This window comes from Centroberyx affinis, unplaced genomic scaffold, assembly GCF_046629955.1.
Source record: "Centroberyx affinis isolate AG114_WGS23_722 - 3 ecotype Tasmania unplaced genomic scaffold, CSIRO-AGI_Caff_v1 ptg000262l_1, whole genome shotgun sequence".
Lineage (NCBI taxonomy): Eukaryota > Metazoa > Chordata > Actinopteri > Beryciformes > Berycidae > Centroberyx > Centroberyx affinis.
Genome location: NW_027278944.1, coordinates 249,970 through 261,965, shown reverse-complemented (window position 1 = coordinate 261,965; position 11,996 = coordinate 249,970). Strand labels below are relative to the sequence as shown.

The 11,996-nt window shown below is 43.1% G+C and overlaps 1 protein-coding gene across 2 annotated transcripts; it reads left to right on the top strand.

The window, feature by feature from the left end:
• Positions 1-335: 335 nt before the first annotated feature.
• On the top strand, positions 336-10,449 carry csf2rb (colony stimulating factor 2 receptor subunit beta). Of its 2 annotated transcripts, none has more exons than XM_071546375.1 (14): positions 336-445; positions 724-856; positions 1,084-1,262; positions 2,007-2,161; positions 3,458-3,602; positions 4,087-4,219; positions 4,464-4,615; positions 5,386-5,519; positions 5,717-5,888; positions 6,554-6,650; positions 7,044-7,110; positions 7,205-7,284; positions 7,418-7,586; positions 8,142-10,449. In XM_071546375.1, exons 1-14 carry the CDS (start codon positions 343-345, stop codon positions 8,484-8,486), a joined length of 2,064 nt encoding a protein of 687 aa, XP_071402476.1. In that variant the 5' UTR covers positions 336-342; the 3' UTR covers positions 8,487-10,449. The 2 variants fall into 2 exon arrangements, with proteins under 2 accessions (XP_071402476.1, XP_071402468.1); XM_071546367.1 differs by having other exon boundaries at positions 8,121-10,449.
• Positions 10,450-11,996: the final 1,547 nt, after the last annotated feature.

Below are 11,996 nucleotides of genomic sequence, written 5' to 3'. Positions count from 1 at the left end.
TTAGACAGTAGGCTTATCACGAGTGAGTGAGAGAGATAAGAGGAGCAGGTGTATGTGGTGACATCCAGTCGCCAGCAGACAGTCAAGAAAGGAAGTGAGAGCTGCAGTGTGGTGATGACACACTTATTCATTATTTCTAGTAAACTGGCGACTTCTTTTCTTTCTCTCTCTCTCTCTCTCTCTCTCTCTCTCTCTCTCTTCATGTTTATTTCCCCTTCCTTCCCATCTTCCACTCCAGCCGTCTTGATGATGTGAATACACGCACTGTGAGTGAGTTCCTGAGATCAACCCTGATCAAGGGGCTTTGGGCCTTAACTCCCCCCCCCCCCCCCCCCCCCAGGAATGATGCCTCTCCTCTGGGCCGTGTTCTGCTCGGTGCTCCCTCTCCCGGTTCTCTGCTCCGGTCCAGGCGGCTGTTCTCTCCGTGAGAGCGGCTCACAGGACGGTAAGTCTCCCAAGTATTCGCTCAGCACAAAACGCATGTGAAATTTCGAACATTTAAATCAGTTCAGGCTAGAATTTGGATCAGCACTCGGCTTAATCTGTCTCTATCAAGCCAGGCCATGTGGCTTTTATTCGTGTCACCACTAGAATTAAACCAAATGATGACTAAAAGAGATAGAAAACCACAGCAAAACAGTGTGACATCATTGAAAACAAAGGCTAGTTACAGTAAATACTCAGCACTTGAGCATATTGACTGATCACTGCCTCTCTTCCCAGTGTCTCCAGTGCTGGAATCCTTACAGTGCCAGAATGACTACAAGACCCACGTCCATTGTAGCTGGAGGGAAGGGCCACAGACACACACACACACACCTCTGCAGCTCTGGGTCTGGAACTGTGATAACAACAGGTGAGAATAGTACGGGGGACAGGGGAAGAGCAGGGGGGACAGATGGGAAGGGAGGAAGGGAGGAAGAGAGGGAGGAAGGAAGGGGATTGGATGGAGACATTGAAGCTGAAAGAAATCAAAGAAAGTGTTTGTTTGTGTTGTTTGAAACCTAGGATCCTTTTTTAAATGGGGAATATCCCATTTTGGAGCAAAAGTCTTCACTCAGCTCTGTGTCCATGTCCTTGCAGTGAGACATTGTGTCGGCCCTCCGGTCCGGTCCCAGATGCAGATGAACACAGGACAGTCCAGTGCAGATATGATACCGGAGCGTTTTCCATTGGCATCAGCCACACCTTCTTCTTCAAGACCAAGACACTCACTCCCTGTTCGTCTGTCCCCCACCAGCCTCTGGAACTTTCTCAGCTCTGTGAGTTTCCATGACATCATTGCCATCATCATCATCGTCACTGTCATCATGATCATCATCAACAAAGAGTTATGGCTAAACAGTGATATTCAACTAATGGTGGAAACCTCAGATCATCAGATCGCCACCAGAATCAATTGCTCCTCCCTATCTGTTACCAAACTTTATGGAAATCTGTTCATACATTTTTTTTTCTCAGATTAAAAATTACTGAGTTACTTTTGAGAAGAGAAGTTACTTTTTAAAAGAGTTACTTTTTTTCTTGAGTTCAAACTAGATTCTCTTAATTGGAAAAATTTGAAATTGCACAATTAGAAGTGCACAAACAAAGTAAAGCCAGATTACTCTTCTTTGCTGACTGACCGTTCACTTTGAATGGCTCCACAATTGGCCAATTTATGTTGATCTAGTTTCTGTTGCTTATGGAGAGCCACAAAATCTGTACTCTGTAATGGATGTGATTTAAAATGTAGTGAAGTAAAATACTTCAGAAAAAATAAAAGTGAAATAACTGACTTTAACAAATACTCAAAACAGTACAAGTACACAAAAATAACTACTCAATTACAGTAACGTGAGCTCCACATTACTTCCACTACTTGTAATAAACAAATTGTTCCACTGAGTACACATCAATGCATTAGATTATGGAACAAGATCACTTGTCAATCATATTGAATGACTGATTTCAATACAAATATTGCCATTGCGTAGTATATGTATTTTGCTGTGTGTGTTGTACAGTGAGAGTGCGTCCACCGGTGAACCTGTCTGCACACGCTGCAGACGGAGGAGGCCGACTGCTGCGGTGGTCCAGCCCCTACCCCCCCTCCTCCCCCCTCAGCCGAAACCTCACCTACCAGCTCAGCTACAGGAGAGACACACAGGACAGCTGGACCGTAAGTGTCAAACATACATATCGCTGCCAACTTCTGGCCGAGATGCCAACTTATCAGGAACAGCCTCGCTAGTACAGTGACAGCTCTGTATTTTGGAAATTATGCAACGTCCTTTGAAAGGGTTTCATAATCCCAAAAGTTGCGTAAGCCTAAAATTTCTCAGACCATTACCAGCACTATATCATCCTTCAATTCGTGTGGAAAAAAAAGTCAAAATTGGAGTTGGGAAATTTTAATATGACTACAGCAGTCATGAGAAGGGACATGAGGATGCTATTTTACCAGGCACTTGTGTAAAAGAAGGTCCTGAACATAATAATTGACTTATAAAGGGCTTGTTGGCATTTTGAGTGAAGCTAATGAAACCAGTGGTTGCCACAGCTAGCTGAGATTCAGCTGTATCTGTGTTCACATCATACCACAACTTCCTTCTGACAGGCACGACCAGGATGGCCCAGAATTCATGGGGCCAATACTATAGAGATTAATATTTTTGAAAAACTGATAAACCCCTGCACCGCTGGAAAATGTTTTTAAGGGTGCTGGCAAGTGCAGGAAAAACCTCTGTGGCAAAGTACTGATGATTCTACACTCTCTGGAAAAAGTTCCTATATTGTACATGAGATAAAAAGTTTAGGAGCGAACAACACATTTTGAAGAACGAACCTGAAGAAGAAGGAAACGTTTTATCTCATGTAAAATAAAGGTTTTTCTAGAGACTTGGTGTGTGGCAAGAATCAATATTTTGCAACATTTTTCATTTCATTTTATTTATTTATTTTTAAACAGGGACAGTGCACATTAATCAACCCGAGGGTAAATGCGCCATTGTTAGCCAACTAGTAACTTTTCAGCTGTAGTCCCTGTGGCCAGATGCTATTGTCCAGAAACTGTAATTAAAGATACATATAAAAACATACAATCATCTGTACAGTACAGATAGACAGGAGAAATATGGGGCAAATCTGACAAAAAATAAGAAAATTAGTAAAATTTTATGAAGTACAGCCCTTAATATCAAGTCTTGTTCTGAGCCCCGTGGAATGCTATAAGTAAAATTTATGAATATTAAGGAGACTGTAAAATATCATACTATAGGCAAGCAAATAAAGGCCCAACATTTACACTTTGAGCTTTTAGCTGACACTTTTATTCAGCATGACTTGCAGAGTCAGCTTTAATCTCGATAAAAGCAACAATAATAAGAAATGTGCCACAGCATCCGTGACAATACTTGTAACAAATATTCCTTTTTACCCAAGAATGAAATATCTCTCTCTCTCTCTCTTTCTGCAGACTGAGGATTTGACAGGCACCCACATGAGCATGGAAGCGGAGTCTTTGCTCCCGGGTTGCAGGTACGAGGCCAGGGTGCGGGCCAGGGGGAAGGTGGGGCAGTGGAGCGACTGGAGCCCGCTAGTGAGCTGGCACACTGCAGAGGGTGAGCGACCCAGACCGTTAAACACATCGGGCTTTGCTTATCGGGCAAAACAGTAGCAAATTTGTGCATGATGAATCTCTCCTTCCAGTACATGCAGTGTAAAACGACAAATTAGCTTCAAATCTGACACTTCAGAGCAAAACATTCAGCTTGCATATTTAATGTACTGGATAATTTTACTCCAGTAGGATCTTTAATTATTTTTTATTTTTTTTACAGATACAGAAATGCTTCAAAATAAAACCCTGCTCCTTATCTCCTCTCCTCACGCTTCTAATCTCCTCTCTCTGTCCTTCTTCATGGGAGCTTGGGAAAAGTCTTGGCTGGAGCTTTTGCCGGTGTTATTAGCTTGTTTGTTTGAATGTCTCTCTCTCTCTCTCTCTCTCTCTCTCTCTCTCTCTCTTTCTCTCTCTCTCTCTCTCTCTCTCTCTCTCTCCCTCTCTCCCTCTCTCTCCTCCTCTCTCTCCTCTCTCTCTCTCTCCAGCCCCTGGGCAGGTTCCCAGCTTGCATTGTGTGCTGGATGGAGAGAAGGAGGTGTTGTGTAGCTGGGAGGTGAAGAGAGATCTGGCTCACTTCATTACCTACCAGCTGGCCTGCCGACACAACCACACTGCACCGTGAGTCCAGTGTTACTCCAGCAGTGTGTGTGTGTGTGTGTGTGTGTGTGTTTTTATGTGAGCCCATTATTTGTATGCCTGTGATTGTTCATGTGTGTGTGTTTACCCCTGCGTGTGTGAGTGAAAGAGAGAGAGGTAAATAGTTCATCCCCAGCCTAAAGCTATTCTCCTCCTTGGGGTTCACCAATTTATCCATCCATCCATCCATCCATCCATCCTCTCCTCTCCTCCCCGCTGTGTGCAGGTCTGAGCGGTGCTGTGTTAACTCTACAGTCAGTGACCTCAGAGGGCCGGTGCTGAGGTACAGCTGCTCTCTGACTGTCCCAGACCCCACGCATCTGCTGCTGGAGCTCAAACCCACACGCAACGCCAAGACCTTCAAGGCCTTCCAACACAGTGAGTAGACACCAGAGAGACGGCAGAACAGTTTAAATCGTTTGTACATATTGGAGACAGACAGAGAGAGAGAGAGAGAGAGAGAGAGTAGGGTAATTGGAAATGCAATCAATAGCTCTGAGGAAAGAGAGGGTTGCAGAGAATCTGTCCCACTAACATAAAAACACCCAATACTGTAGCTATAGGAGCTGTGTAGATGTGTGTCAGTGCCTCCACCTAGTGTTTGAATCGCTCTACTGCATCTAACATAGGATAACATGGGATAAGATAAGATAAGATAAGATAAGATAAAAGTTAAAAGATAAAATATAAAAATATGAAATAAAGAAAGAGTGAATTTTTTTTATATATTTTTACATGTGTTTAGAGGCAATGGCAATGAGCAATATTACATTGAGTTCGGAAGGTTATTGGCAAATTTGACAAAATGAATATAGGTTATATCGAGGGATATCAGAGAGGATGAGAAACAAATCCTTTATTTGAGACGTAGATGATGAAATGACAATGAGATAATATCATAGATAGTAGATATAGACAACATGGCCCATCTAAATTGGCTCAAAATTGGGGCAGTTTGGACTAAACTGGCATTAAACTGATGACTAAACTGAGAATAATCTGGTTGTGAGTTGGTGACTAAAGGTGGCTGGTATTATCATTTTTACCTTTACTGTCTACCACCTTCTCTACCATCACCATGTATGTGTGTATCAGGAGTCCACTTTTCTATCGTGGCATTTATTGCAAACCAATCTCTTTGTGTGCAGTTCGTCCCGACTGCCCCCTCGAAGTCAGAGTGAGAAAGAGCGAAGGGGACTGGGTGGTGGAATGGACTCAGCCTGCCACCTCCACCAAAATCAGACTGTGTTACGAGGTCCGCTACTACATCGCACACAATCAGGTGAGAAATGACAAGTTTCAGATCAATGTTTTTGTCCTTTCCATCCCCACTGACTCCTAAACTGGAACTCATCTGTTTTGTTTGAATGTGAATATTTCTGTCAAAGTGGCCATCTTGAAATATGATCGAACATCTACGCAGACACAATTGGAATCAACTGACACAAAAAAAATAATCTTTTACCTGTCCTTTATCAGGAACATGCTGTCCTCCAGGCCGTCTCAGAGGGATCCACGTCCCTGAACGTCCTGCAGGCGTCTCTTAACCCGTCCCAGCTTTACCAGGTCCAGGTCAGGGCTTTCCCTGGGAAAGGCTACGAAGGAACCCCCTCTGAATGGAGCAAACCTGCGGAGTGGTCCTCACACGCAGGTAACACACACACACACATACACACACACACACACACACACTCCTAGATACATGTTTAATCTCACCCTTCTTTGTCGGAATTACATTCTGTTCTATTTCTTCCTGGAGCCTGGACCAAAACAAGTGAAAAGTACATTATTTATTGTTATTGTTTGTGGCCTCAACTTCATTCATGTGTGTCTCCTCATAGAGTCTGAATCTCTCTCTCTCTCTCTCTCTCTCTCTCTCTCTCTCTCTCTCTCTCTCTCTCCATATCCTCTTTCTACTGATTTGCCCTCCTCTGCCTCCTCTCTACCTCACTCTTTCTATGGAACAATATTTTCAGACAACACTTATATGATTTATTGAGCAACTTTTGTGTTGTGAACTCAGTGGTTTATTTTCTTCATAATGCCTTTGAAGGTGAATCCCAAGATCTGGGACTGCAGTGTAGCATAACTCATATTAGTGCTCTAGTACCCTTGCAGGCACGTTACAGTACCTGTCTCATATCTACTGTAGTCTTGTTGTGGCTCTTGCTTGTCCATGTTTACTGCTGTTTCCATTGTTGTCGTCATTGCCATGATTGTTTGTTGTTGTGATATCATCATCATCATCATCATCATCATCATCATCATCATCATCATCATCACAGTCATTTCATTTTTTCTTCCGGCTCCTAACAGCCTCCTGGTCCCTCAGCACCTTGCTCTACATCTTCATCGGTGTAATAGTGGCCATCGTCTTCCTCACTCTCTACTGCACCGTTCCAGCCTGTCAGAGGTGCTCACCAGCCATTGTGTTCATTCATATGTGTGTGTGTGTGTGTGCACACCATGGAGTAGATATCAGTAGACATCAGTACATGTGAGTGTACTGATATGACCATGTGAATATATAGATACACATTCAATATATCGATTTTAGAAAAGAAAAAAAAAAAAAACTGCCCTTGAAATTCATTCGTTAATATTCCGGAAACACAGATGATTCTATCCTTAAAGCAGAACTATTTTGAAACCAAAGGTCTTAAGATATCAATCATTATTTTGGCATTATATTCGGCAGGTGTGAGTTTTTTCAGATGTGTCAATTTGAAACAAAACTCTTCATACTGACCAGATTTTCTAGTATGCATACTGTACTAACTCTGAGCTGCTTTCTGTCTTGATATAGGAGGGCAGTCCTGTGGGTGAAGTCTGTTCCCTCTCCAGACAAGAGCAAAATCCTTTTTGACATCAAGGTGAGACTTGATCATTCTGCCAAATTTGTCTGCCCTAATCAATTCTATCCTTTTATAATATGCTTTTCTAATATTCCATATTTTTCCACTCCAGTCTCTCAACAGTCGGTCCGTCATGCAGAGTGAGAACACTTACATCTGCAAAGTGCAACACATGGAGAGCTTCTCCTCCTGGTAATACATTTCACACTTATTTCACACAGAAAATCAGGATAAAAAGAGTGTAATGACAGATGGTGATAGATTCATAATTGATATTCTGTTATTTATTAGTGGGTGAAAACACCTTCTCCTCATTCTCCTGCAGCTCCTCAGATGTGGCACTGTGGCCAGCCCAGGACTCTGAGAAGAAAGGTTTGGAGCGCTGTGAGGACGGAGGCTGTTGGGACGGTGACAGCCCGCCCTCTGCTGGTGAGACGGTTAACTGCACTGAGACGTCCGCCATGAGCTTCAGCGGCCCCTACATCTTCTGTCAGGTCAGTCATCAGTGCCATTAATAAGCTGACTAGGTGCTGAGAGATTCTCAAACATCAGAATCCAAAAATGAGAAAAGTTGCAGCATGAAATTCAATTCTAAATTGAATTAGGAATAGTCAGTATCCTTGTGTTTTAATATCAGCTACAGTATATCTGCCTTAATGTTGTCCTTTGTATTTTTTATATTTGCTTTTAATACTAGAGAGCCATTGATGACATTTGGCCAGGGACTACAGATAAAAAACTCTTTGGCTACTTCTTGCACATTTACAGAAATGTTTATTAATGTGCATTATTCCTGTAAAATAAGCAAATAAAATGAAATAAGCTCTTATCGATTCATTGTGCTGAGATGATGACTTGAGATGAGGAAAGGGTACATGAGAAATATACTTAGAACACAATCACTTCAGAAAATATTGGTTTAAAAATACTCAAATAACAATTAACAAGTACTATTAACAAGAAATACTATTTGAATTAGTTTGTGGTCACTTCATGGTATAATGAACAGCAACATCTGTGTCTGACAGACTTCATCTGAACCGTGCCAGGAGTCGGTGGACGTCCAGTATGAAGACAAAGAGGAAGACACCATGTCAGACAGTTCTGCGCCTCCCTCCCCCGAGTGTCCGGCCCTCTTGGTGTCTGGCTCCAGGGAAGGTTACGTGTGTCTGCCCAGCTCCAGCCTCTCCAGGTCCACAGAGGATCTGGTGTCACACTGCGGCGGTAACAGAACCACTGTGGAGCCAAATATGCCAGTGTGGCCCGAGAAGCCGGACATCCAGCCAGGCCTCACCGGCACCAATGTCGCCCCCCCGGCCTGCACGACGGGACCTTTCACCCCCTGGCCTCAAGGCGGTGCCCCGCAGGTTTCTGGGTACTGCCATCTCCCCTGAGTCCAAACAGGGAGGGTGCATGGGACATAGACTAGTTTAATATATCCATGGATGTAGAGCAAAACTCCTGTATACGAGCCAATAGACAAGGGGAGATAACTACTCAGTCACTATCAGTGACTTGTTGTTATTGTTATAAGCTTTCCACTTGGTTTGGAACCATGTTTCCTTGTAGAGATATCCAACCACTCATATTAATGAATATGTTATTATTCAGATCTGACATTTTTTTTTTGTGCTTATTTTCTCTCTTTTTTCTTTAGTTTTCTTTAGTTTAATTTCTTTAGTTTTTTATTACTGACAGTAGAGACTGGATGCCATGGTTACTGTGTCTGACCAGTGGAGGGCAGTAGTGGGCTGGGTGTGTGTGTGTGTGTGTGTGTGTGTGTGCAGTGGGCCTCTGCCTAATATCACTCATAGAGCTGTTTCATTCAAAGGAATGGACTGTGGTAGGACAAAATGAACTGAACTCATTAAGCTGTTGCCTTGACATATTCCCATAGATTAATATTGGCCCAGTCTTAATATCTGACATATTTAATGTGCCTTTCTTTCTTTCTTTCTTTCTTTCCTTCTTTCTTTCTTTCTTTCTTTCTTTCTTTCTTTCTTTCTTTCTTTCTTTCTTTCGTTCTTCCTTTCTTTCTTTCTTCTTCTTTTCTTCTAATAATTATGGACTGTATTTGCACACTTTTCCAAGCACTTCTTTACACAGGATGTATGTGGACTCTCAGGGACTACGCTTGAAATCAGTTTTGTTCTATTACATCCTCTAGCTTCCTGTCTCTGCTATAGGTGAGGTAGGAACCAGAATTATGTAATCTGTTTTTCAGTGCCACATGGGAACAAAAGTGTGTAGCCTAAGTCTGCCGAGTGCTATGTTAATGTATGCATGTTGGGACCTTGTTCTCAGTGTTGCAGCCTATGCATTTCTCAACTATTTATATAATGTTTATATTGCAATATGCTGGAATATTGCATATTCCAGCATATTGCAATATTTATTTGCATTGTGTATTTATATAATGTTTATATTGCAATATGCTGGAATATTTACTGTTGCATTTAAGTACTGTGACTGTGTGTGCAACAAAGTTTTTAGCAAATGTCTGAGGCCCAAAGAGAATTTTGAAACGGAATGAGAAGAGAAGGTATTGAAAATATGTTTATAGAATGTTTAATATATGAAATATGCCATTTTCTTCTTCAGGCGTTATTTTTAAGCCCATATTGGGGTTAGAGCAGCAATGAATCATGAATAAACTGGATATATGTGTATGGTGAGACAATGTCTTTTTTTAACTTTTTTTTTTTTTTTAACAATTCTTGCATTTTTGTATTTCAGTAATTGTCATAGTATTGCATTTCGGTAATTTCCATCTTGCAAATGTGAGTCTATGGGTTGTGAATGGATAGCGTTCCTCTGTCTGCAGCACTCAGAGGCTGAGCTCTCTCTACATGACTTTGTGTCTGACAGATGTGCACACGCCCTCCGAGATTCATCTCCTGCTGCTCTCAACATCACACTCAGCAGCAACCCTTTAGCAACCCTCCATTACACATTACTCTCTCTTTCTCTCTCTCTCTCTCTCTCTCTCTCTCTCCCTCTCTCTCTCTGACTTAGGGCAGAATATTACAGGCTAGTCAATGACATTGGCCTTAATGGTGTCTTAATGGGGCTGTATATTTTGCCCGTTTGGTTGTATGTATTTAACTTCTCAGACTTTTGCATTGTGTATCACAATTAGGGGCTTGTGCAACCATGTTTTATTTTACAAGCTGTTGTGTATTTGCACGTTCTGGATGTACAGTATATGGTTAAAGGGGTCAGTTAACTGTGGATTTGAGGGGTATAATGTGTTAATTTTTTTGTTTCCGTATTTACTGTATTTGTACTGTACTGTATTTACAGTTTTTATGGCACAGGTAATTGATCTTTGTAATTTTAGGTGTGTGTGTGTGTGTGTGTGTGTTTTTAAGGATGATGTTTAATTAAACAACATCAAAAGTCTCTCTGACTTTGTCTCTCTCATAGCATACACACATACAAGGAGGTGCGTTCACAGTGATTTATGATTTTGCAAACTCGCTCACCTAATAGAGCTATAACAAAAATGAAGCAGTAGCCCTATCAGTACTCTCCATTCCTCATCTTTTGTCCATTGTGCCAGATTATGTGTGTGTGACTGGGTGTGGCTTGGGCTTTTTTTCATGATCTCATACATCGTTGTGAAGCCGGGTGCATCACCAGTGTGTGTCTGTATTTGTTTATAGCCGCTAAATCTTCACTTCTGACACTTATGTAATCTGACAGAGTCCTGGATATCAGTGTCTGCAGAACTGTGTATACTTAAACACACACTCTCTCCTCTGTCTGTCTCTCTCTCTCACACACACACACACACAAACACTGCATTATCTAATTTATTGCTCTGTTTATCTGCACATCCGTCTAACCTGACTCTGACCTGTTGTTTGCCTGAGGGTTTTTAACACTGTTTTCATGGCTCTCTGAATGCCCCGGGGCACAAGTTTGAGTGTGTGATATGTGTGTACATGCAGTATGTGTGTGTGTGTGTGTGTGTGCAGGCTTGCATGTGCATGTGCAGCCGCAGCATTACAGTGACACACTTATACCATGTACATATATTCACGCTTGAGCAATGCATAATTCTCCCTTGTCTCTGCACAACACAATGCTGGAATTCCAGGCACGCTGATATGGGCTTCCTGTGTTTTTCGGGCCCATCGCTAGGTACGACTTCCCGTCCAGGCGAAGGTGCAGGGGCAGCCTGACACACACACACACACCGGCCCGAGTCACGATGCCCCGTCCGCTTCTCACGCTCGTCCGGGCGTACTCATCTGGCCTTGACCGATCCCGGTGGAAGGCGAGGGGAGGCGGATTCGGTCGTGTTTTCCCAGCATTCCGGGGCCGTTTCAGATGCTCGGGCCCCCCAAAAAACACTCGCATTCCTCAGCCTCGCGGTCACCGTCAGAGGCCTATTGTTCCCTGGGAGAGAAAGAGAGAGAAGGAGGGTGTTTGTGTGTGCACGCGTGTGTGTGTGTGTGTGTGTGTGTGTGTGTGTGAATGAGTGAATGATTGAGTGAGTCTGAAAAAGAGACAGACTGACACTAGTACACATCAGAAGGTAAGAAAGAAAGAGAGAAGTCAATGAAGGAAGATGGTGCGTGTTGATGGAAAGACCCGTGTCGTGTGTGCGTGTGTGTGTGTGTGTTGGGTTCGGAGGGGGAGTAGCCGGGGGGGGGGGGGGGGGGCTCGTCTGTGTACAGCGTGTCCCTGTCCTTTTGTCGTAAATAAGAACAGGAAAATAAAAGTGGTGGAAGGTGTAGGGGGTGCGTGGCGCCGCACGGACGCTTGTGTAACCTCCTGTTCAAAGGCCTCCGGTTTCCCCGCAACATCAATGAATCTGGGCCACGCTGCCGCCCAGACAGCCAGGGCAAGGTTATGTGTTCCGAGCAGATGGAGCGCTAGTCGGGCCACGGCAGGAA

Excerpts from the sequence above, each read along its gene's own strand:
- csf2rb (XM_071546367.1), top strand. The coding sequence starts at position 343 with ATGATGCCTCTCCTCTGGGCCGTGTTCTGCTCGGTGCTCCCTCTCCCG. Across the intron at positions 4,616-5,385 it reads CTTCAAGGCCTTCCAACACA|TTCGTCCCGACTGCCCCCTC; the intron begins GTGAGTAGACAC and ends CTTTGTGTGCAG. Across the intron at positions 6,651-7,043 it reads ACCGTTCCAGCCTGTCAGAG|GAGGGCAGTCCTGTGGGTGA; the intron begins GTGCTCACCAGC and ends GTCTTGATATAG.